Source organism: Colius striatus, chromosome 3 (assembly GCF_028858725.1).
Source record: "Colius striatus isolate bColStr4 chromosome 3, bColStr4.1.hap1, whole genome shotgun sequence".
Classification (NCBI taxonomy): Eukaryota; Metazoa; Chordata; class Aves; order Coliiformes; family Coliidae; genus Colius; species Colius striatus.
The window spans coordinates 3,149,015-3,174,484 of NC_084761.1; the positions used below are offsets into that span (position 1 = coordinate 3,149,015).

General features: G+C 44.2%; 1 protein-coding gene across 1 annotated transcript in view; it reads right to left on the reverse strand.

The window, feature by feature from the left end:
• Window positions 1-25,470, reverse strand: part of GSG1L (GSG1 like) — a 57,730-nt gene that overhangs the window by 2,242 nt on the left and 30,018 nt on the right. Inside the window, exons 3-4 of the mRNA XM_061993563.1 lie at window positions 22,466-22,618; window positions 18,173-18,284 (exon numbers count right to left, since the gene is read on the reverse strand). Of these exons, the coding sequence (XP_061849547.1) occupies window positions 18,173-18,284; window positions 22,466-22,577 (224 nt within the window). The 5' untranslated portion in view covers window positions 22,578-22,618. The remainder of the gene's footprint in view (window positions 1-18,172; window positions 18,285-22,465; window positions 22,619-25,470) is intronic.

Here is a 25,470-nt window from a genome sequence, read left to right on the forward strand (position 1 = left end):
GGCATATTGACTGTGACAAATTCCAGTAAGAAGGCAAAAGGATAAAGCCTTACTTTCAAGTTGCCACAGCACTTGCCCTTGATCATCCCTGCAAAGTGTGAAGACCTGCCTTCCCCTTGGTCTCCCACACTTTAGTCTCCTTGTAGTGTGGTTACCCAGTGCATAGGGTATGCACCCAGTGAATAGGGATATACCCAATAAATAGGGATATACCCAGTGAACTAAGGGTGACTAAAAATAAAAGCAGAAGGGCAGCACATAAAGACATCATTCTTCCTGTGATGACATTAGAGGACATTTCTTTTATACAGCTTGGATTATTAAGGACTTTTCTTTCCTTCCCTAAGCTGGGGACTGTGCTGACCAGCTGTTTGAGGTGACTGGAGACACCAGTTCCTCAGTGTTGTGTCCTGTACTTCTCTTCTGGCCAGGCAGGAGAGATCCCAATGCTTTTTTTTCCCCCTATGGCTAAATGTTACTTGTTTACCAAGACTGATGGCTAGAGAGGAAGATGTGTCCCTGTAGACTGGAATTGTCCTCCTGATGGGCAGAGAATGCAGCTAGAAATGCCTTGACCTTGAAAGGGAACACAGACATACCCACTGTGCAGATCATGGTTCAGGATTCCTAACAGCCAAAGGACATGACAAACTTTTGTAGCAATGCCAGTGACCAACTGAGTCTTCTTGTGCATTTGATATATTCACAGTCCTCTTGTGGTGGGAGACAGCAGAAAATCCTGGTCTGGATGGGTTATACGAGCTCTAGTGCACAAAGTCCTGTCCTGTTAGTACCAGTGGCTTGAATTAGCTCCATATTCACTTCTCCACTTCCCTGCATCTTTCTCAGTGTTAGATTGGCAATTACACACCAAATTTTTAAGGTGCTAAAGGTCATGCCTCACACCTATTGGATTCAATAGGGTTAATTAAGGCCTTTGCTAGATCATAGTGTAATTATCAGGTTTAAATCACATTTAGAGGTTTTGTAATTGGAAAAGCAGACAGTTCCAGAGCCACTGCATAGAAGCAGAGCCAAAAAAGAAGCAAAATATGAGTAATAAGAGGCAGGAGAGAAAATATGAACACACATGTCAGAGGGAACAGCCCTCCCCAGAAGTGCTGTGCTTTTGTAAACTGGCTGAACAGGGCTGGAAGACAAGAATTGACAGGTAGATATAAGGAAAAGCTTTTTCACCCTGAGAATGTTCAGATAGTGGAACAGTGGCCATAAGAGATATTGGAATCTCCATCCTTAGAGATATTCAGAATCAAACTGGACAAGGAGCTAAGCAGCCTGAGGCAGTCTTGTCTAATGGACATGCTGTGAGCTATGGACTAGAGACCTCCAGAAACCCTGTCTGCCCTGTGTTATTCTGTGATTCAACCTAACTATGAAAGTAACTTATTTCCCTCACAATTTCCCTCTCTCCTTTCACCTTTCTCCACTCTGAGTCTCATCTCACCATCCTTCTCTTCCACTGGAGTCTCTGGGCTGTCCCCTTCCACGCTGCAGGATGTGCCTTATAAATAAAATGGTTTTTACAGGGAAAAAAGGGGAAAGTCTGCCCTGGGACTGAGAAGGGGAGTAGAAAAGGATGTTTTTCTTGTACAAAGAACCCAGAATTACTGGTTATTTAAATCAGGACTGAATCTGAGGTATTCCTTAACCTTCCCAACAAAACCCCACCTTCAGGAAATACCTTTTGCTGTAGCAAAGTGTAGGAAACTTATTTTGACAAAAGCAAACCCCACTGTAAGGCAACTAAAGTACAAATACATGTTGCAACTATTGTGTTGTTAAAAATATCCCCATTTGTCCTCAAATATCTTACAGTGTAAAACTATCTTAACATTAAGTGGGCAAAAATCTCTGCTTGCATTTGGGGGGGGGGAATACAATACACACAGTACCTGAAAGGTTATTTGGCTGCTTATACAATCTAAAAGACTTTATTTTGCATGTTTAACATTGTTGGACTGGGTTGGATTTTTTTGTGTTGCTTTGGGTTGGGTTTGTTTTGGGTTTTTGTTTGCATAAATCCAGGATTAGCTGTAGGAGATGGAACATTCGTTGAAAGATGCAATTGGAAAGAGTGACAGGAAACACGTTTCATAACTAATCTCCCTGCTGTTTATATAAGATTCATTTCCAATTCACCTGTGCACTGAAGGAAACAAAAAAAGTATTAGAAACTATCACTTCCTTTTGCTGTCTTTCCCCACCCTTTAATTTTCACTGGCTGCAGTGCTAAACATGGGACTGAATTTGCTTTTATCATGGTGCTGATATCAGAAGCAGAGGAGCTGGTGGCTAAGAAGCAATCTGAAGCTTGTTAAAGCAAAATGTCAGTCTGAATTTTAGCAGAGGTAAATGAGGACAGAACTGAGACATAACTTTGGAGTTTCCTAGTGGGCAAGGGTTTGCCTGAAGACAGGAATGAAACTCCCATTGCTTTCAATATAGCAAGGCTGGGTTTTTACCAAGAGGGGATTTTTTTTTCCCCACCTGTTTTTATGTGGTGAATCACTATGAACTGAATAAATTACAGGAAGAACTACAAGACCTGGAGTCGAAATCAATGCTGACATGAAATAGGAAGGTGATTGCAGCTGTCAGGTACCTCCACAAGGAGAAACCTTGACTCAACTTTGAGCGACACTTCAAATGCGTCAAGCCCTTGTTGTCTGCCTTCTTCCAGCCCCGTGCTGCTCAGCATATAAAGCATGTTCCCCGTTGTCAGAGTGACCTTGTCTGCCGTCTGTGCCTTGCCCTCTCCAGCTGAGCTTGTGCAGTAGGCTTTTTGTAGCACTGAATTTGGAGACATTTGAAAGTTGCCTGCAAACCCAGCGCTACTTTGCTTCTGTGGCGCTTGCAACCGAGACAAAAACACCCCAGCAGATATTTTTATGAATCATTTCCACCATGTTTTAAACCTTCTGATGATCTTATCTGAATAGGAAAAAAAAAATGACAATGTGCTTTGCAGTGAAGCACTGAGGGGCTGATTGCATGAATCTTACTGTAGACAGCCAGGGGTGGGAGGCTGGTAGAAGAGCTGTGGGATGGACCCAGGGGAAATGCCTGCAGGGGGATGATATGAGAAGAAACTGATTTTTTTTCCCAAGGCCTCCTGTTTGTCAGATGACCCTCCTAAAATGCCCACACTGCCAAAACAGTAACTATATTATGTATTTAATGCTGAATTCATTTTGAATGATCTCAGTTTTCTATGAGAACAGCTGGTATCCTGGACTCTGGGTTCATCTGCCTCAAATAGCAACTAAGGCTTTTAGTAGGAATATGCTCTTTCAGGCTTGGCTCTTCTGAGATATCTATCTCCTCTTTAGCTTTGCCATCACACCTGTCCTTTGTGACATTTCTCCCACCTTTCTCTTACCCCTTCTTCTGCATCTATCATCCACACCATTCCCATGTGCCCTGTGGATGCCAGGCACATTGATCTAAGCAGAAGGCTCATCTTATTAAGGCCTAGTGGTGGAAGAAGTCTGGAAGAGGAGGTGGAAGTGGCAAGGATGTACAGATGCCTGAAATCAGATGAGATTGCTGCCTGAAGCCTAATAACAGTGTTTCTTGGTCCTAAATAACTGTGCAACAACAGAAAACATTCCTAATGTGAAGCTTCTCCTTCCATTGTGTAGCAGCTGTGCACAACCAGTTTGAGATCTCCCACCCCTGCACATCTGAAAGAAAAACTTGAGACCTCGAAGGTAAAAATATGACAGTAAATAGAGTATTAAGAGTGTTTAGAGCTTTGCAATGGAAATGCTAAATTTAGTATGAACAAAACATGACTGGGTAGAGTAGATGCACAGGGGCCAGTGCCATATGCTTGCAGAGGAAGGCGCCTTGCTGAGAGCGAAGGATGCCAAGCTATAGCTAGAGCTCTCTAATGCTCTTCTTAGCTCAGCTTGGGCAAGTTTAAACCCTGTTAAAGGAAAACTATAGTTTAGTGATGGACATCAAATGGTTTCATACAGAATTATCAAGACTGAGTGTTGCATTGCCCCAGTCAAGACTCCTCTGGACTCAAGCTTTCTGATGAGATTTATAATTTAAGACCACTTCTCAAAATGGATAGCTTAGTCCTGCCAACAGAGAAACCTGAGATCCTGGCCTAGTCCTGGCCTGGCATAAGGCCCCTTGTACTGCCTGTGCTCTCACAGTGCTCCTGGGCTCCTTGCAAACCTTCAATATTCCCTCTTCTAAAATCACCTGGCCAACTGGTGTTTGTCTTCTGTGATTGCTCAATGTTTTCTTTCATTTAAAGTTTTTGCTGTTTCACTCTACAGTGATGCTCCCTAAAAATCCTTGGCTCTCAACAAGGACCAGATGCCTCGTGTTGTCTTTCTGGAAGGACAGAAAAAATCATGATATCTGAGGAGGAATGAATATTCCTTCTATGTCCTTTGGTTCGAATTAGCAGAGCCTCGGAGCATTTCTAGGTGAGGGCTGCTGAAAAGTCCTCCAGGGAATGAAACGCTGATTGAAGTGAGCAGCAGGAATAACTTCTGGTGATAACGTTGTTGTGTCCTGCTGGTACAGGACCACCTCTGTGTGAAGAGTTCAAAAAGAGTTCAAAATCATCTGCTGGCATTTATTCTGCTAGTGGGATGCAGGTGGTGAGCTGACCAAACAACAGTGAGGTCTTGGTCTGTTCTAGGTGATTACAGAATCCCAGAATGAGGGGGGTTGGAAGAGACCTCTAGAGCTCCTCCAACCCAAGCCCCTGCTAAAGCAGGTTCCCCTGGCTCAGGGGGCACAGGAACGTGTCCAGCTGGGGTTGGAAACCTCCTGAGCAGGAGCCTCCACACCCTCCCTGGGCAGCCTGGGCCAGGGCTCCCTCACCTCAGCACCAAAGGAGTTTCTCCTTGTGTTCCAGTGTCCCAGCTGATGTCCATCACCCCTTGTCCTGGCACTGGGCTCTATAAAAAAAAAGACTGGTCCTGTCCTCTTGACATCTGCCTTTTAGGTATTTATAAGCATTGACAATGTCCCCCCTAGTCTTCTTCAGATGAAACAGCCCCAGGTCCCACACACAGCCTTTCCTCATAAGAGTGATGCTGCAGTCCTCTCATCACCTTGCTAGCCCTTTGTCATGCAAGAAGACCCCTGAATAACCAAAGGACCAGTGTAACCTTTGTGGCTGCTCTGACTTGAGCAAAACACATCTCATGTTGTTCTCTCACCACTGACAATTCCCTGCTGACCATGAGCCTGTTGCTTGGATAATGTGACAAAGAAGAGTGGGAGTGTATGAAGCTTAAAACAACATTAAGGAGAATCCTCTGGTCAGGTACAGGCCAGTTATGGCTTGGTGGGACTTGTTCCAGGAAGGAGACTTACATCTGAGGGTTGTGAGGCTTTGTGCCATCCTGAGCAGTGGTAACTAATGTTTTTTTCTCCTCCCTAATAATCATGAACAATAAAGATTCTGAAGCTGAAGTTGAACTCATAAGTAAACTGTGAACCGAGAGCAGAACTTCACTCATGTCACTTTATTAACATTGATCTGATTTCATTACAGTCAGTAACCGATGGGAAGCTGAAAGTGATGGAGTATTGATGAATGGCCACTGTTCTTTAACCTGATACCACACTTCTTGTTTGCAGTTTGCTGTTTTCAGCGCTGTCAGCACACCTATGGAGGTGAGCTATGTGTCCTTTAAATTGAAGTACTGAGGCAGGGCTGGGTGTAGGACCAATAGAGCCTGGGTTTTATTCCCTGGAACACTTAATGTCAAGAATTGTTATTTGTTCTTTGAAGCAAAGACCTTTGGACAGCCTTCACGATGAAATAATCCCATTTGAGCACAAGCCAGGAGCTTGGCACGTAGGGAATTTTCTTGGAAAAATATGACCCAGATCAATTTTGTACTAGTGGACACTTTCAGGCCTGTGAAAATGAAGGATGTGGATGTGGAAAAGTCCACAACTGACATGGCATTTTCAAGGAGCAGGAGTTACCAAGTGAGCTGATGACAAACCGAGCTGGAGAGCTGTGCTCGCGCTATCACGCCTGTGGGGAGACCACCTGCAGTGACATGGGACTGGAGAGCTCTGTTCCAGCAGGTCTGAGGAGGGATCAGGACCCTCAGTTAAGAGGTTTGTGGGCACCAGCCTTCCATGAGTTAAGTGGCTGAGATGTGCATCTCAGCAAGACACAGGCAGCAAAATGCTACGAGGTTTCCACATGTTAATAGCGCGGAGTCAGCAAATCACTTTCCCAAGTCTCCCTCCTGCTGAGTGAAGAATCACTTGCTTTCTTTGCAAGGAAACAGATGCATGATACTGCACACATCTTTCCTGGAGACCAAAGGAAAAGTATAGAATTCAGAGCAGGGCGGGAGCCACGCTCCAGTGTTGCTCTGTGCATTGAACTGCCGATTGCCAGAGCTTAAAGTGAGAATTTTTGCAAGCACTGAATAAGAGCAAAGCAATTTTCTGAGTAAGTTCAAGAAATGGCATTAATTATACTAATGTTACTGTCTAGCAAAGCTGCTTTCAATCATTTTTCTATTCAATAGCATGCATCATCATGAATTGGTGATAAATATAGATGAAAAAAGGTAGTGATAATGAAAGTTATACAGGTGTAAATTAGAGCATATTTTTAAACTACTATGAAGTCACAGCTTCTTAAGGTAACATAAAATTATAGGATATGTGCACATCCTAAATTGAATCCTGCAGAGTTTTACTGTTGATTATCATTTGGGCAAGGCTGTCTGGGAAAGTTACAAACCTCTATTTGCATAGCTTCCTACTCCAAACCTTATTCTCAACCCCAAGGAGCCAGTGTGGGGACGGTACAAGCCATTGTGTATCGGACATATTCGAGCCATGGTCACTTACTATTTGGGGAGCAGCTATGGAGGCACTGTAACCTCAGGTCCCCAGCCTCAGCCCTCTCCTCCTCAGTCCTGGAAAAGAGAATATAGAAGTAGCACCTTTAACAGAAACAAAGGCTGCTCCCAAATCTACAGAAATGGAAGGGTCAAAATCAATAAGAGCACAACATACCTGGGCTCCTCCATCTATAGCCAGCCAGGCCCATTATGGAGATCGTAATGGTCTCAGGAAGGACTCGGTTCCATTGGCTTTGCCCCTCTTGGGGGAAAGCACATGTAAAGAGGCCATGGGGAATAGAAATGAGGGGCTCAGGGCTGCGTCTCTCCCACTCTTTCACTCTTCAGGATGAATCTAAGCTTCGGGGACTAACAGCATTGTACAGTACGTGTGTGTTGGAAGTGGGTATGTTGCTAGTGCTAGGCCACTTAAGTGCCAGTCCGTGTAATTTTCCAGAAGGAACAGCTCTGCAGATAAAGCTTCCTGTGTTGCAGAATAAAGTACAGAATAAATCCAAGGCAGAATGTTAACACTCATCCCTGTGTGCTAATGAAAGGCGGAGAGTCAGATCGGAAATTCTTAGTGACGTCTGTATGAAAAGATACCGACTCTGTCAATGCCAGGTACTGTAGGTCAGGAGCTCAAAGCCTGGTCAGATATCTAAGTGTCCAAGGAGGAAATCAGAACAAAAGGTTGGCATGTCTTTGGTAAGCTTTGATATGATCTGCACAACATCTTACATGAGTACAATGGAGTTGGAGAAAGCGAGCTGTAAGATACGTGAGAGAAACGTACAAAAAAGGAAACAATGCCACGTGCAAATGGTGGTTTGGAAAGTGCTGATTCTCCTAGTGTTGGGGATGGTCCTGAATTATCATCTCTGCATTAGCTTTGGTCTTGCTGGCAGCTTCAAACTGCTCCTAGCACTTCAGAACTCCATTTTCTATCCCTGCAGAGACATTTTGTCTGCACTGGGAGCAGTGGCGGTTTAAACTCAGTTCACTCTAGAATGTCACCAGTAGCATCTGCCTGATGTTGGGTTGGTTTTGCAGATCCAAGTAAGGGCTCAGTCAGCAAGAAAAATGTGAAATCAGCTGCAGTGCCACAATGGGTGTTGATGGACAGCTGCAAGTTGGCAAATGCTGTGCTATGGATGAGTGAACTGTGGAAGGCTGAATCTTCCAGATTTACTTGCTAAATTTGTGTGTTGGTTCAAACAGTACCTGACAAGTGAGATTTGCTTCGTGTGGAGCAAAAGGCTGGATATCAGACTGGATATAGGGCTATGCTTATCTCTAGGGTCCCTCTCCCACCAGTGCCAGGGTGGACTAACGTCCTTATCCCTCTCTTCCATGGCTTCAGTTCCAGTGGGACTCAGCAGCCCTGGCCTCACACAGCCTGGCCAGGCACGGGTACGTTTCCAAAAGCTATTACTCTTTCTCCTCAGGAAAAGAGGCAATGGGTAATTCAGGTTTTCTCATATTGCTTCACTAACATGTTATTCCTTGCTCAAGGCAGTGACTAGCTCTCCATGAGGGGCTCAGCTGGATTTGATTTCCACCCTCTCAGGCCTCCTATCCCTGGCCACAGACTTCAATCCTCACGTACCTTCACCCCAAGCCTCTATGTTCCCTTGTCTCAGATCTGCCTCCCAGTAGCTACAACCTTCCTTGTTCCAGCAGCTGTGACTATTGCCCCAGGGTCTCCATCTGCCCCCCTAACACTGTCTGCCTTTCCCCCAGCATTCCAAAGATGCAGAGTGGAAAGTCTGTGTTTTTTATCTGAAAGCAAAGTCCACCAGAGCTGTGGAAGCAGGGAAAGATGGTGAGGAGTGGCTGAAAGGCTGAGTTTTTTAATATATAAAAAGAAGAAGGTAAAAAAAAATGAGGGCAAACTTGGAAAAGCCATTTGATGTGAATAACCTAACTGCACTGTCCCTCCTCTGAATGGATGTGACAGCAGTGTTGATGTCACTAGTTAGTCTAAATGAACACAGCTCTTGTGAATGTCCCCTGATCATTGCTCACCCATACAGGCAAAACTTCTAAAGCTGCTGCTTCTACTACTGATTTCCATCTTGCCTTCCTCTCACTGCCTTTTTAGAACCCCCAGATTAGGTGGTTGCACAATTATTAGAGGTTACACTAAGAAAGCTGAAGATTTGATAGTCTGAGTGCACTGCAGTCAGTGCTGCACTGGAAGGGTTATCCCAGTCCCTCTCTTGTGGGCTTTATTTTCTCATGGCCATACAGGTACAGCTGTGCAGGGCATGGAGGAAGGTGTGGGATGTCATGGTATGACTCCACTGTGGAACAGCTACCTCTGTGACAGCAGGCAGTGGCAAAGGACAGCAGTCCTGCAACCACTGTCTATGTGCTGCAGGACACTACAGAAACCAAATAGCTGGGCAGTGGAAGAGGGGAAGGTCCTGGCACGTTGCTGTGCCTTCACCTGCCTGTCATGTATAGCTTAGAGTATAGAGGAAGGAACAAAGAATCCCGGTCCCTTTAACATATCTGGAAGGATCCTCAGAGCAAAGGAAGCAGAAAGATATGTGGAGGGTTCCTCTTCTGCTACCTGTGGTGAACTGTAGACAGTGGACCATGCTAAAGGCCATACAGGGCAAAAGTATTTGTATGAAACAGAGCAGAAAGAGACATTGAGAGGGAAAGGAGATAATTATTATGAACTGACATCTAACAAACTAAAATTGAAAGAGATGAACAAGTTATAGACACGTTCAGTTGAAAGTGACAACAACCAATAATAGGACAAAGACTGAAAGCTGTCATGTTGCAGATAATTCTACTGATAACTGTGTAGAACACTTATTACATGAATGATGCCTCCAAGTCTCTACCATTTACCTGTTCTGCATCATTACTGAGAGTTGGATCTTTTGATTTTATGGTGTTTATGGTTATTTTGTTCTGTATCCCAGGCCTGGGAAGGAAATAACTTGAATGTAACACCATGAATCTTTGATTTTTCAGCAGTTGCTTAAATGTTTTCCCAGTGATAGAAGCAGTAAGATGCTTAGCTGTTGAGAGACTAAGTCTGTGCCTTTGCCATTGCAAGTAGCCAGAGAATTTGGCTGTCTCTGTGTAAGCTGTCTCTGGTTGTGCTTGCGTGTGGACAGAGGTCTGGATAGCTATATGTGCTGTTTAAGGTGGGGTCAAACCAGGCTGTGGAGCAGCATGTGAGGTGTATCCTTATATTTATGTGATTTTAAAGACCTTTCCTGTGCTCTTCATTCACAGCTGAGGCAGTTCTTAGGGTGTGCAGACTGAAGTTAACAAGCAGCAGTAATGCAGAGTGTGTGAGGGTAACGTGCTAGGGGAGGGGATGGGGTGGGCTGATGGAGAAGGAGAGGGTCAGGACAGCAAGCTGTGCACTGGTGTGGCTTATCCCTGAAGCTCCTGCACTGTGCAGTGAACAGGGTGCACACTGGTTGAATGTGGAGCTCTCAAGAGAGCATTTCAGCCCTTTAGCACCTCACGAGTAAATCTTTGGTTGTTACATGCGCTTACATGAGATTAAAATTAAGTGAAATACAGTGATCTTGTGTTTGACAACGTCCTTGCAAGATTAGCAGTATTTTACTGTCAGCATTTTTCATAAAGCAAATTTCTTCCCTGGGAGCAGAGACCTTTAGAAGACTGCTCTAACAAAAAACTTTTGTCAGCCAAAATGAGGCTAATGCTTTTCTTCTCTGTCTCCCAGAAGATAAACTGCAGCTGTTGGGATTAATGATAAACCTTTAACTTTCAATAGAAGTATAATGCTTTTAGAAAACTGCCTATTGCACAAAGGCCATTCAACACAGGGGCTAGATGGAAGTGTGCAGTGGGTGCTGGATGTGTTCTGAGGCAAAGGAACATGCAAAAAGGGCAGTGATATGTGCAAAGTAACTGGAAGGAGGAAAGGCTGGAGGGTTTTATTGATGAGATATGAAAAGGAAGATGGAGGTGTAGGAGTAGGAGGGAATGTGAAGTAATCCCTGGGTATATGCACAGGAAGGAAAGGTTCTCTTTATGCAAAGGAAGATGGGGGCTAGGGGAAGCTGTGTGCTTGCTGGGGCTGCAGCCATACAACATGTAGCAACACCATGTTGCTAATGGATGATCCCTGGACCTGCTGAAGTCTCAGGGTATTCCCAGGTCACAGGAGTGAAGCTGGAGGTGAATATGCTAACTTAAGGAAAAAAAATGGGTGCAATGCCACACAGCTTTAAATCTCTGGGATGATCCCATGGTAACACTGTCTCTAGGCTTCTTATTATGTATTCTCATACAACAATTAAAATAATGTGATATAAAAAAAGTCCAAATCGTGAAGTTTGAGAACACCACATGCTTGAGCTGTGTTTGCCAAGTGTGTGGAAGGCCTTGGAGGATGTGACCAACAAGAGAATTGTTCACATCGATTCAAAATGAGCAAGGAAGCTTGAAAGGACAGAACAAAACATACAGAGCGGTCCTAAAGCGAGTGGTAGAGACAAAGCATTGTCTCTGTGTACTGGTCAGGGTGGCTCTGACCAGTACACAGAGCAAGCACAAGGAAAAAGCTGTTCTGTATGTGTGTTGCATAGTATGGAGATTCTTTTGAATGATACCTATAAATTAAGAGCTAAAAACCAAATTGATTTGTGCTGGCCAAGGTGGGAGGTGTCACTTGCCTTGAGCATGGTGTGTTAAATACCCTGCTAGTTGCAGAGGCAAGTTCAAACCTTCCTTCCCAGAGACCTGAAAAAGCCTCGGTGCTTCATTCAACTTGTCATTCTTTGGGGCCTTTCACCTTCATCTTGGGGTGAAGGCCTCTCAGATGATATGTCCAACATGGATTTGGTTGTAAAGTGTTCTGTGGTATTGATTTACATGTATATAAAAATGGGAGGAGGCTGGGCAGAGGGAAGCTGTGTAATATGATGAGTGCAAGAGGAATAAAAATCAAACCATGCAGTACCTGTGTGGGACACAGAGGGTTCCTGGCCTCTGTGCTATTAACGGTTTCTGCTGTTTACCATTCCAGAAAGGGCAGTAGTGGTGCTTTATCAAGCTTCCTTTGCATTTCTCAATGGAACTCAATACATTGCTGCCTACAGTTCCTCGGGTCTCTCATCTGCAATTCTCATTTGGCTGGTTTCCCCCTCCTGACTGTTTCCCCTCACTGAGTGGTGATTTCTTGAGGCACATGCTCACCACTTCATCTTCTCTCTGGGGTTCTTTTTCCTAACACACGGAGTTGTTAAAAATCCCTGTAATTTCTAAATGCAAAATCGGGAAACTCATACTAATTTAGATCATTTCTCTCATCCTTCCAGACTTTCTGAAAGGTAGAATGAAAACTTGGAATTTGGCAGAGGAATAACTGTAACAACAGAGACCATTAGTTAAGGCTGGGTGACCAAAGCAAAGCAAGAAGCATGGAAGTTCTTTAGCTCTTCCTCCTCAGGAGAGCTCCTCACTTTGCTACTGAAATAGCTGACCATTTAAAATCTATCTCATCAGAGCTTGCCAACCATTCTCTTCCTCCACTGAGAAACTGCCACTTTGGTCAGAAGAAGAAGAATGGATCCTCCTTATGCTTCCTGTCCTCAAAACATCTTTATGTCACTTCCAACAACAGACTTTTGGTGAGGATTCCCTATGTCCACCAGCTCCATGTTCTGCAAAGGTACCCTGTGGAGTCCATCACACCCTCCCTTCTCTGTGAGGTCAATATTTGTGTGTTCTTCACATTGTGGAGTTTAAGCAAAGCCTTAATGTTCTCATGAAAGAGTGAGGGCAGCAGGTATCCCAGGGCAGCCACACAGGCCACCTAAGAGTGCGTGGGGTCAGGCAGTGTGACGGGTGGGCAGTGTGCGGTGATGGAGGAGTGAAGGGATGTCTCTGGGCCTTCAGGGCTCAGGTGGCATTTACAGTCCATGTAAGACCCTGATAGCAGTGTGGGTGGCACTGTGTGGGTATTTCTGCAGTGCAATATGATGTATGTGCTATGTTTATGTGGAGGAGCTCAGGAGGATGGGATCTGTGGAGGAATCTAGGATGGGTTGTAGGCGTGTGACTATGGAAGAAGGCAACTCCAAAGTGGCCTAGTGGTGGCTGGAAAATGTCTCAGCAGCTGTGAGGAGGTGCCTGTTACATGTGCTGAGAAAGGATGGTTGCAACATTTGTTATAGCCCCACAATTTTACCTTTCCAGAGAGCGAAAACCGACTTGCATTGGCAGCATAGCTTCTCATGAATCCCTATGAATCAGATGCATACTGTAAGGACTTGCCAGTCTTGTGTTTTAATGAGTATATATATGAAAAGGCAGGCACTGGGACATCACAAAACTTCAGAAAAAAACCAAATCAAGGAGGACCTTTTGTGTTTGCCTTTAACACACATCTTCCCCAAACATCTCAGACACCTCACCCACGTGTGCTGCAATGGGTGAGGGCCTGGATTTTCTGAGACTAGCAGAGCCCATGAAAACCTCCACTGATGGAGTGACTGACTGCACTGACCTTTCTCTGAAGTACTTGATGGCTTCCTGGTCTAGGAAGTTCTGCTCTTCTCGAAAGCCCTGCTCAAAGATTTTGCGCTTGTGTCTGAACTCAATGACAGTCTTAGTGTAAGAGTTCAAGGTAGTAACGGAGGCCGCCATGCAGCAGGTGAAAGAGCCCCATGCCAGACTGTGGAGAGAGAAACCAGCAGACAGAGCTGGGTTAAGACAGCAGCTCATGTTATATTTCTGATGCCAAGAGACACAAATACACAGGATGCAGCTAGGCAGGTCAGTCAGCGGTGACAAGCCCCTTCTCCTCACCTTACCTCCAGTGACCTGTGGCAGTGCTCAGGGATGCAGGCAAGGTGCTGGGCACAACCATCATCCCATGGAGGACTGTGTGGCAGTGCTAACATGAACACTTGGTGCACTCTGATAGAAGGCTTGAACGCTGCTTGGCTTCCCTTTTAATCTTTCAGAGACTTGTAGACAAGTGCTAAAATCTATGGAGCAGTAACAAACTCCTGGAAGGAGTAATGCCCCAGAGAGCACATCTTTGGACCAGTGGAAGTTCTCCAGCGTCCATGGGAGACTGACTGCACAACACCACTGCAAGGATAGCTTCTATTCCATCTTTTTTGCCTTCATCAGACTACTGTATTTCCTTCTTTCCTGATTCATTTCCCAGCTTATATCTGGTCTCTGAAAGCCCAACCAGAATAGAAGAGAGCACTTCTATTTTGTGGAGAGACCCAATCTGAGGGCAGTGCCCCAGGTGTGCAGGCAGCACTGGCCAGTTTTCGTCAGCCAGTGGCAGGACACCTGCAGGTACCAGCCAGGAGCACTGAGAGACACAGGGAGAGGGAAAGTGGAAGAAAAGAAGTGACAGCCCCAATGCCAGGCTGGAGCAGCAGCAAGTGTTGTCCTGGGTCTCCTGGCAAGGAGAGTTCAGCTGGGAGCTGCTCTGCTCCTTGATCATGGACTGTGTTTCCCCACTGGATGCTTTCTGCCCTTCCTGCACCTCTCCTCCACCCTTTACCTCACTGATCTCAAGATTTGGCTAGGAGGAACTTATGGCCCCAGGGAGTTTAAGTGCTTTTTCAGCATGGAATGGGGCTACAAAAAAAAGAAGGCACTGAATTCCTCCTTTTAGCTGCAGAGCTTATCTGTGTTCAGACTCCCCTGGACTCCACATTTATCCCATCAGCTCCAGCTACATGTAGTTCACAGCAGCATCCTAACTAACTTGGATTGAGTTAATCATGTGTGTCAGCTGTGTGCTTTACCTGCTCCTTGCTTTCACCTTTCCCATAACCAAGTGGAACATTGATATAAATAATGCAGAACAGAAGGAATACAGCCACAGTAGCGGTACCTTATAAATAAGCATTATTATCAACACAGCCCTCAGCATGAGCTGGTTTCCCATTCTGCAAAAGAGCTGCAGATGAGGAAACAGCTTCTCATTTCAAATTAGGCAAAACTTGAAAGAGAACACATATTCATGAACTGAAAAATCTGGGGGAAAAAATGGTTTGAGTAAACAGAAATGGCTCATTTCAATGATATCAAAATTCAGTGCATAACAAGTCCTTCAGGGACTCCCATGGCAATAAAGTGTGTGGAGGCAGCCCTTTCCTAGTCATTTTTGAACCCATTTGCCAGATGCAATCAAGCGAGAAGGAAGTGTAATGAACCCCAGGGTGATGAAGTTCTCTTTGGTTTCCCAGAGTTGGGTGAAGAAGTGGAAAGGAAACTCGTGCTATGTGTGAGTGTCCAGGCACAGGGAAACCTGGCAAGTGTCTTCCTCCTACGTGGAGTGTGTGGAAGAGTTCCAACAGCTCCAAACATTTCCAGCTGGGCTCCTAAACAATATCGAGGAGAGAAGCCAAAAACCAAATGTTTCCCTGTGCCTGGTTGGTGCCTGGGGAATGATGTACAGAGAAAAACTGCTCTTGGAGGTTTCTGATAATTTCTAATCGGGTTCAGAGAAAGAAATACAGAATGAAGACTCCCAGTGTGACCTCAGGACTGGCATTTGGTAAACCACAGTAATGAGACAATTCTGATTGATATGTTTTAGTTATTATGGACCTTGGTTAAATGTGAGTCATTTTAAAGGTAGAGAGTAGTTCTACCTGTAAGAGTTACATCCTACCTCTTTAGAAGACATCTTTAACAGCAATGCCCCTCCATGCCAGACGTGCTGGGGCTATACCTATAGTGCCTCTGACAGCTGAGCTCAGGGTGGTTTCTCTTTGACACAAACAGCTCAGGTTTTCTATATCTTTTTTCATTCTAGAGGGGCTGAGCTTGAACCTCCTCTGATCTTCTGAGCCACTGAAACTCTCTGCCTGGAGAATCCCCTGGCACATTCCTGGCTTGGGCTAGAGCACAGACCAACCTCCAGGCTTTGCCAATGACTTGGGAATGGGGTAAGATAACAGGGACCAAGTGGTGTGTTTTCAACCCTGAGACATCTGAGCAGATCACAAGCAGCCTGTCCTCATCTTGAGGAGAGGTATTTTTATCCCTCCATTTTGATAGAGGGGAAATAGAGACACAGAAATAATAGTTTTCCCTTTGGCACTTGGGAAATGAATCTAGATCTCCACTCTTGCCTTTGGCTCTTGGCCATAAGAATGTTCCCTGGCCACACTTCTCAGTGGTGTTTCAATCCTCTGTGCTCTGACAGCTTGTGTAGCAGGATGCTGCAGTGCTACTTTATACAGAGGGTACTTTTTACAGAAGGCTGGTGTTTGCACTACTGCTTCAGGGGTATTTAAAACTCTTGCTTCAGGCCATCCCTGAACCCAGATGGAGCAGAAGGAAATTCCTACACGTGCAGTTTCCAAATTCCTTCAGGCTGGGTGGGCATTTGTTTGAAATCTCTCTTTAAGAAGGTGCTGGAGTCTGGGTGATGCTGGGGTAGGAGGCAGCGCTCTCATCTGTGCAGCGGTGGGGACTCTGTCAGCTGGAAGGGAGAAGCCTTGGTTTTTGCTCCATTTGACTTTCAGACCTTTCAGACCAGGTCTGCTCCCAGTCACTGGCATGTCATGAAGAGCCCCATGGCCTTTCTCAGCTGCTGAGCACCACTGCAGGCTGAAAATGCTGCTGTGTTCACGCCTGTCCCAGGACACTGTGACTGAGGTTGTGTTTGCACCCTGCCCAGTGTCCTGCATGGCTGAGTATATTGCCTTGGAAGGTATTAGGGGAGGCCAAGAAATTACCAAATCTGAGAAGCTGCTTTGTGACTGCAATAGCTTGAGTGGAGCTTGGCTTTAGGGACAGCCAACAGTCTAGGTGGTCCTGCTCTGGCAGGAAGGTTGCACTGGATGATCTTTCGAGGTGCCTTCCAACCCTTAAGATAATGTGATTGCATGAGCAAAGCTGAGATCCCACTTCAGGAACATGAGAAGAGCTGAGATTGCTCACACATATTTGCCTGCTCGTGGATCTCTCCAGCATCCTCCAACAAGGCTTAACCCAGAATTGGTCCTGATGTTTAACTCAAAGCAAACTGTGCTCTGGCTTTGTCTGCCTGGGGAGGGTTACAGGAACCTGTGAGCCTCTGTGGCTTGTGCTGAGACACCGGGTTCCTTGTCTTGTGGAGGATGAAGGAGAATAATCTAATGAATGCTTTACCATGCTGGGTATTTAACAACATGCTAACTTTTGAGTGTGGCAGCAAGCTATAAAATAGGTTATTGAAGACAAATTAATAGTGAATAAGCCTTATTGTGTCAATATATTCATAATGATGCAATTATTGCAGCAGAATTATGACAAATATTGATATTTATATTATAAATACAGTGTCTTTATAAGTTAATCATATGCAATAAATATTCATTATGGACATACAAAATAAGCTGTATTTTAAATATAATACTCTTCCCATTTTGTTAGATGTTACTAAAGTCTTAGTAACTCCTCCCATGAAACAGAGAATAGAAAGAGGAGAAGGAAAGGCTGATAATTCCCTACAGTGCTGTGCATGAGAAGTATTTGTGTTTATTTATTGGTGTTAGCAAATGTTGTTATCTCTGCTTTCAGGTAGAATGGAAATAACACACTATATTTAGAAACAAACAAAAAAAAAGAAAGTGTTTTCCCTAGCCATCTAAAGAGGCTGATGCCCCCAGAGGGATGTGAATATTGTTTGCAGGTCTTTCTGTTCTCCACAACGTCCTGTTCTTGTTAAGCTGCTTATGAACTTGCAAGCAATATAACACAGCCAACGTATCTTGGCCAAGTAATTTGTATGTGATTTTTAGAAGATAAATGGGAAAGGTGAAAAAAAGAATAATTAAAGAATCGGTCTTCAAAGTGTCATTTCTGTTTTTGCCCAGCCTTCTCCCCATGGTCTGCAGGGAAGTACCACGGTGCCAGGAGCACTACGCCTTCCCCTAATACTCTGTTCAAAGTTGCACGGTAAGGTTCGACTGAGACATTAATTAACCACCCCCCCTAAAAAAAAGCTAAAAGGCTCTGAAATGCCATGGCAATTATGTAGCTAAATTGAACTTTAATGAGAGTGCTCAATCTGTGTTGGTAATTGTGGCTGCTGTTTATTTACAAATGCTGTGTACCTGCTGACATGCACAGCTGCTGCTGCACGGTCACTGATAACCGTCCTCTACACCTCAACAATTGTACAGCCATTGGGGATTGTTTTGCTCTTGGCATTTTGGCAGCTGGGAATTCACATGTGTGTCCCTGGAAATTTGAGGTGATATGCATGATCTCTCAACAGGTGGACAGAACAACTCAAAACCGAAGAGACGTTAACTGGTGGTGACACTTACCAGAAAGACCATCCGTAGTCCCATGAATGTGGTCGCCAGTCCTCTGGCCCAAGGCTGACTGTCACTTGGAAAACTTGAGTATACATCATGTGTGCCACCATCCCCAGGAGACCTGGGGAGCAGGGATCAGAGTAGGAATTTTTGTGCTATGGGTTTTTTTTTTTTCAAACTATGGAGATAGACATTGCTGGAAGCGCTTTGAAAGCTCAAAAAAAGTCTTTGTTGTACTTTTATGCCTCCTATTCTACTGTGGAGGAGGGAGCTGCATAGGCAGAGGCAAGGTGTGACTGAGAGCTCATTATTCTACATCATACTGAATTCTCAATTAAGAGAGGAGGGTTAAAGAAAGAAAACCGTTGAAGCAAATGTTGCACAATTAGCATCACCACCAACCTTGCTGCTGCAAAACAGGGGTGTGCCACCCACAAGTTCTCTCACTTAGCCCATCACAGACAGGCCTCAGGTAAGAGAGTAAGGAAAAGGGCTTCTGTAGGCAATGCAAAACTGAATGTGTTAATGCCAAACAACAATATTTTCCCTGACCTGTTGCTGAGGTTTATAAATTTGAACCCTTACAAAACAGTTGGGAGATACACAAGGAAGTTTCGTGAACTCAGTATTTATTCCTGGGGCTGTGTGGTGAGGGGACACCGTAGGAACACTTTTGACAGTACAATGTTGTTGATGCTTGCTTTTGTGACACCATTTTATTTTGCTGAGATAACTACAAGTGGGTGAAGATCAGACAATGTATTAGACACTCTGCTCCCTGTGATGTTAAAGACCAGGATTGCAGTTAAATCAGAGGAGAGCCTGAGCTTGCCCTGACACTTGGAAGGCCGGCACGGCTCTTCAACTGAAGCAGAAAAAACTGCCTGAACTTCACATTCAGATGTATCTCTGAGGAAAATCAAACCCCACTTTTCAAGAAGTGGTGGCCAAAAACAGCTCTGATGCTTGGAGAATTTGCCAGCTACAATTAATTTGGATGTGTTTGCTTTAGTACCCAGGCAGTGCAGAATGGTGCTCCCAGCTGAGCTCATGAAAAGCATAGCATGGGTTCAGGCACTTAGTTAAAGAGCGGAGCAGGATCCTCATATCCTAAGCACACCTTGGACCTACAGATGTCAAAAAGCCTCTTGTGCTGCAATGACAGTTCAAGGCACTTCGAAATACTGATGTTCTACCACAGTGGAGTACGATGTGGTCTCACTTGACACCTTAAGTCACCATGTGCTGTTATCTCTAAGCATCTACTTCTCCCACAGTTGCCCTTGTGGAAGATCCAGATTTCCTCTCCCCAGACTCAAATGTTGGATCTTCTTTCTTGCTTATTTTCAGAGTCTGAAACACTCCAATGGTCTCATCAGACATACGGATGATTCAGGGCAATTCTGGGGGAGGAATGTCATGTTTGTGTTGTGGATATGTTAAGTAGGACCTTCAGCAAGACAAATGTCATATTTGATACAAACAACTCCAAAGGCTGAAAGAAGACATTTTATTACAAGGAGCTGAGGTGATTTGCTCAGCTGCTTCATGTTGGTGTGACACACTGCAGAGTCAGGAGGTGGAACGAGCAATTCACATCAGAAGGAATGATATTTCAGCAAGGTGGGTGGCCTAATGGGAGCACAGCAAACTGGTACACACCTTGCTTGTTTCTGTCTATATTTAATTTCCAGAATTGACTGGGAGCTTGCTGTACTTTTCAAGTCAGTGGATTTTTCTCCAGCTGACAGTTATGGCATTAATATTAAAGTTTGGGGTTTGCTGTTCCTATACCTACTGTCAGTAATTTTTCAACCTTAATAAAATATTACAGCCTGCCTGGAGACATGTCATAGCCACTCAGAGCCATCAGGAGGTTTGATGTGGCCAGGACAAGCTTCAGCAAGGCTGATCTGATCTGCTCTGTCCTGTCGTGCAAAACCTTAATGGGGTTTTCAGCAATGTTCAGACCTCTTGCTGTGTGGGAGGCTGGGATGACAGTCCACTGATACAGGTGAGTAGGAGGTCACTGGCAGGTCCTGCTGTAACACAGGAACCACAGGGAAAACTTGGCATTTATTGCTTTGTCTGCCTAATGACAGGGAGAGTTGGGGGCAGACAGGTACCTGGCAGTGCTGTCAGTGTGTCGTGTGTAAGACAATACGAGTCTTTCTGTGATTCTTTCATTGTGCTGCTTCGTGTGCTTTTGGTTTGGTCTGTTCCTGATGCCACCCATTGGTTTGGTCTATTTTAGAGATGTCTTGCCAAATTATCCATGGGGATATCCTGTGGTGCTTTTGGTTGTACACTTAATGGTTAGATTTTGGAGAAAATGAACTGCTTGTGACATCAATCAACACAGGTTGTATTTACGAGGTCAGCTTTTCCTCCTATTGGCTGCTAAAGGCTGGGCAGAGAGGACAGAACGCCTTTGTTCCCACCCACCTAGAGTCCAGGGCAGAGGCTTGCAGATGGAAAATCCTGATAATATGATGGGCTGGACTGACTAGAATGGATGGGAGTGCAGAAACACTGACCATTTATAGCTGGCTTGAGATCACTAGCCCTGCAGGATCACAGCTGTTTGTAAGTGTCAGCAATGGGAGACTAAATTTGGAAAAGACAATATCTTTTAAAGCATTTTCAGATACCTTTGCTAAAAAATACAGTTTATGGAATATATAACATTAATTAAAATGCTTTATTATAAACATTACATGAAAGACACATGTAGGTCTTTTAATTTGTGTAAGATTGAGAGGAATACCAAAGTCACCAAGGTGGGGGCTTTTTTAACGACTCACAAGAGGTTAAGAAACAGTGACAAATGGCCACACTGTTAAGATAATTCTTCCCAACTTTTAGATGTTGAGCTATGAGACTATGAAGATCTCATTGCACTTTTAGGAGGGATCTCCAGAATTCATTTAATCAAAGGTGTATTGCTTCAAGGCAAAGTCCTCTTCATTACCTCACTTCTATTAAGCTGCCATTACAAATATGCTAAGCTTAAATAAATATGCTTTTCTTCTTTCCCCTGATAGCTCTGTTAACGGTGTTATGGGGTTGTTGGGGTTCTTTTTTTCCTGCTTCTTCCTATCTTTCTATCCTTTTTCTCTGTAAAATTTTAAAGTTTAAATCTGGAACACCGTGGCAATGTACTTAGAAAGTGGGAAGGACAAAATAAAAATAGCAAGATGTGTAGGAAAGAAAACTTTGTAATCCCTACAAAACTTTAAAACTGCAGCTAATGGGCAAGAGAAAGAGAAACAGCATGGGAAGCATTGTTTGATTGCTGGAGAATTCTACATAGTTTGATTTTGCAAATTCAACTGACTTTTTTAACCATCCAAATTACAGCCAAAGCTGAAAAAAAATGCTTTGGCAGTTTTTACCAGTCTTTTTTTTTTTTAATCCTCTCAGCTCTACTTCTGATCTAAATTTTCTGCCACTAACTGTATTGCATAATTTCAAGCTATCCCTGAAGATACAAACTCCTTCACAGAATGCACACTGCTTCTTATAATCTCTTTCAGCTTGAAATACAGCAGAATAAAATGCACTTTTATTGCAGAAGTTCTTTCTGCCAGAGAAGTCCATGCAGGAGTGCTCACAAAAGCCAGCTTGGGCTGGTTGCCTGTATAAATCCCGGGAAGAGGGTTTTTTAGCCAGCACAGAAGTGAAGGGGCCCTTAATTACGTGGTTAGTTTTGATAACTTCTTTTAGAGATGTGAATTCCTCAAGTCCATAGGCTGAAGGGCTCCAAGTACAGACTGAGCACAAAAATACCCTGATAGAGTTGTTCTGGGAGATGTACAGGGCTCCAAATTACTCTTGGGGTTGTTCCTAAGTGCAATTACTGGAACCTTTTTCATTCTCAATTTTGCTAATGGACAAGATGGGTTTCTTTCTTTGGTTTGAAGCATCAGGCCTTCACCTGCTTTTAGGATTGACACAGAAAAAAGACTTTTCAACACTAAGTTTTTCATTTTCTATTGGATAATCAGTATGATGATGCTGAAAATGGAGGCTTAAGCTCCAGTAATGGCTGTGCAGGCTGGGGGAAGGCTGATTACTGCATTGCCTTTGTGAAATCAAGAATATGTATTTTTACTTCTCCCTGGCAAGAGGCAAATTTATCATGCAGTCCCTGTTCCAAAGGAACAAAAATGTGTAGTGAAAAATGCGACAGCTAAATGGGGATAAAAGAGTCTTGTAGCTCCCAGTGTTTATTCTTTCAAAGTTTTAGAGTTTTTGTTTTGTCATGGCTCCTCAGGCAAAAGAGAAAGAGAAAGTTCATACCTGAAAGCACAGTGAAGACAGCAGCAAAGGCATTTAACTTGAGCCCATCTATCACACTGCTTGAATGAAAGAGCTCGAGGCACATAAGGCTGAACCCGACGACTAACAGCATGATGTATAACACCTCGGATACTACCGACAGCCACAGGACACCTGCAATGCACAAGAGCAGCAGCCAGTCACTTCTTTGGTAAATACTTTCAAGAGGTTAAAGTTTGTTAAAAAATGAATTAGGGAATCAGGAATAACTAGGAGCAGTTGTGGATTCAGAAAGCTTAGAATTAGCAAACTATCAGCCAAACTCTGAAAAACAGAAATGGTCAATAAAAGGTGACGGGATAAAAGGGGTAGAAAGAACAAGCTGTTGTCCAAGGTGTATCTAAAACCTCTTGGCTCCTCTGGCCCAAAGCATATGACATAGAACCTATTTTCTCTCCCTGTGTTCAGATTGAGGTGAGCAGAATCTAGCTTACACAATGGTGAGGGCACATAATATGAGCTGGTGGGGTATGAACAGGCTTGGATACCTTTTTCTCATGAGACTGTTCAAAGACCATGTTTTCAGTCCAGGTTTTAAAATGCTTATCACAGAGTGGTGTTGGGGCCTGTTACTAGAAACTCTTTCACAGAAGCTGGTGGCCTGAAGAATGACTGTTCTGACTTGGGCTGTTTGGATCCACTGCACGAGTCTCTGCTGTTGGGACTAATATGAAAACTGCCAGAACACTGGTGATGTGGAGCCAGTTCTTTATGACATAGTCAGTTGAAAAGCCTGCAGACCCAAAATTTGGGCTGCCTTCCATTTTCTCAACCCCTAGGTGCAGTCCCTCAGAGGAAGGGCAGAGTTGACATGGCCTGTTTGAACAGTGGGTGCTGCAGGACTCTGGGGCTGTGCACAGGTAAGTGGATGTGGCAGTGTTTGGTAGTGACTGGCTGAAACTGATTCATCCACTGTGGATGGCACTTTTGGATATTTCAGCACAAAATCTCTAGCAGAATCTGCTGAGTCTTTTAGTGTCACCAAGCCACAGGGTAGATTTGAGAGGATGCTAACAGATGATAATATTGAGTCCCTGCCCAATTCCCAATCTCTGTTTCAGCGTGAGAATCTGCTACAATTCTTCAGTACATTTGCTAACCTGATTGCTAGAGAATTCACCTGGAAACAATGAGCAGTGATGGAAAATTTCAGCCTAAGCAGTTGAGATGTGGAAGTTAAGCATCTGAAGACAATGGCTTATATTAGAAAACGTTAGCTGTAACCATAGAGACTGCTACAGGCTTCGCTTACAGTAATACAGTCTCTCCTCTCTGGAAGAACATACATGTGATAATGCCTATGGTTGACCTGATCAAGCCAGACTTGCAATCTCACTTTTCTCAAATATTTCAGTGTCCTCTTAGTGACCAGGTTGATCCCACCCAGCTCACTTTTTGTCTGGGAACTTATCTTTATAATTGCATCTAATTAATTTGTGCTATTCGTTGTTGCCACCATATCTGACCTTTTGAGTTTTAAACAATACTCCTGAGGCAGTAATAAAGAAACCTTTCCATTTTTCACAGTGACTGCATGTGTAATATTGCATCTGTCAACAGCAAGGAGGTGTTTATCTCACTCCTATTAATCAACTTGGTATCAGAGCAACTGGCACACCCTTCCAAAAAGAGATCCAAGTGAGAGACAGCGAGAGTGTTGTTCTGTGATACAGGAGGATTAAGAAGGGATTTTGCCTCATTTTTTCACAAACAGAAATTTCTGTGACAAGTAAATGGTGAAATGTGTGGTTTGGAAAGAATGAGATTATAGAAACCTGACCTACAAACTGAGGCAGGAGAGAGCCCTAACTAACGAGCTCTGATTCACAAATGCTTCAGCCCAAACTAGAATGAACAATATAACATACCATACAGCATATCTGCCCAGATGTTTATTGCCCTGTTTCAAGCTTAGAGGATAACTCACTGTTGGTATCTACACTCAAAGGCAGTGCTGTAGTAGTGACTGCAGTTCAAGACTGATGTGGCTCTGTCTTCTTCCTTGAGTGAACTGGCTGATGGGTCAAAGAGTTGGGGTTACATCACCAATGGTGTCCAGTCAGCAGTTTTAGGGCCAGTTCTTGTGCATGTGTTTATCCAAGGCCTGCACACAGGAGTGGAGCACATGCTAAGAAGTTTGCTGATGATACTACATTAGGAGGAGATATTGAATCCTTCAAGAGTAGAGAGGCCTTAGAGACCTTGGTAGAGTTGAGTGCTTGGAAATCACCAACTGAATGAAAAGTAACCAGGACAAATGCTGTATTCTGCTCTTGGGACAGTGTAATCCTGCATGTTTGTATGGACTGGGTGACAACAGGCTGAAGTGCAGCCCTGCAGAAAGGGATCTGAGGGCTTGGCTGATGACTTGAGGGTTCAGTTGGTGTACAGCTGGTAGCTCTAATGTGCTGGGGGAGCAGCTGAGGGAAGTTATGTGTGTTAGGGATAACTGAAGGAGAAAGAGAGATGAACTATAACTCTGATGAGTCAGGAGTTTTGCTCTCCTGTGAAACCTTTTTCTAGTGAGACATAAAGACTGGTGAGTTGCTCATGGAAGGCACAGGCAGTTCATCCTTCTTTTGTGGGCCCTGTTCCTATCTGGAAAAGAACTCTATGTCTAACTCTCATGTCTTATTGCATGGCTTATGCTGAATATCTGCTCTTTGCCTTTTAAAATGCATTTCATGTGGGGCAGGTAAGTCATACATACAGTATTTTCTTAGCTCATAGAACATGTCCTGTCCTGCCTGCTTTGATTTCAATTCCATCTGAAATAATACCATCCAGAAAATGCAAACTGTATCTGGATTTGGCATCTTCCTGGGGCTGTCAGAAGCAGAACAGTTGATCCAGGTTATTAATTCAGGAGATGGTGTCTCTGTTCTGTGCTGATGGTGAAGTGATCTCCCACTGCTCGTCTCTCAACACGCGGCTCATGAGGCAGTCACTTGGCATCACTTACTTCC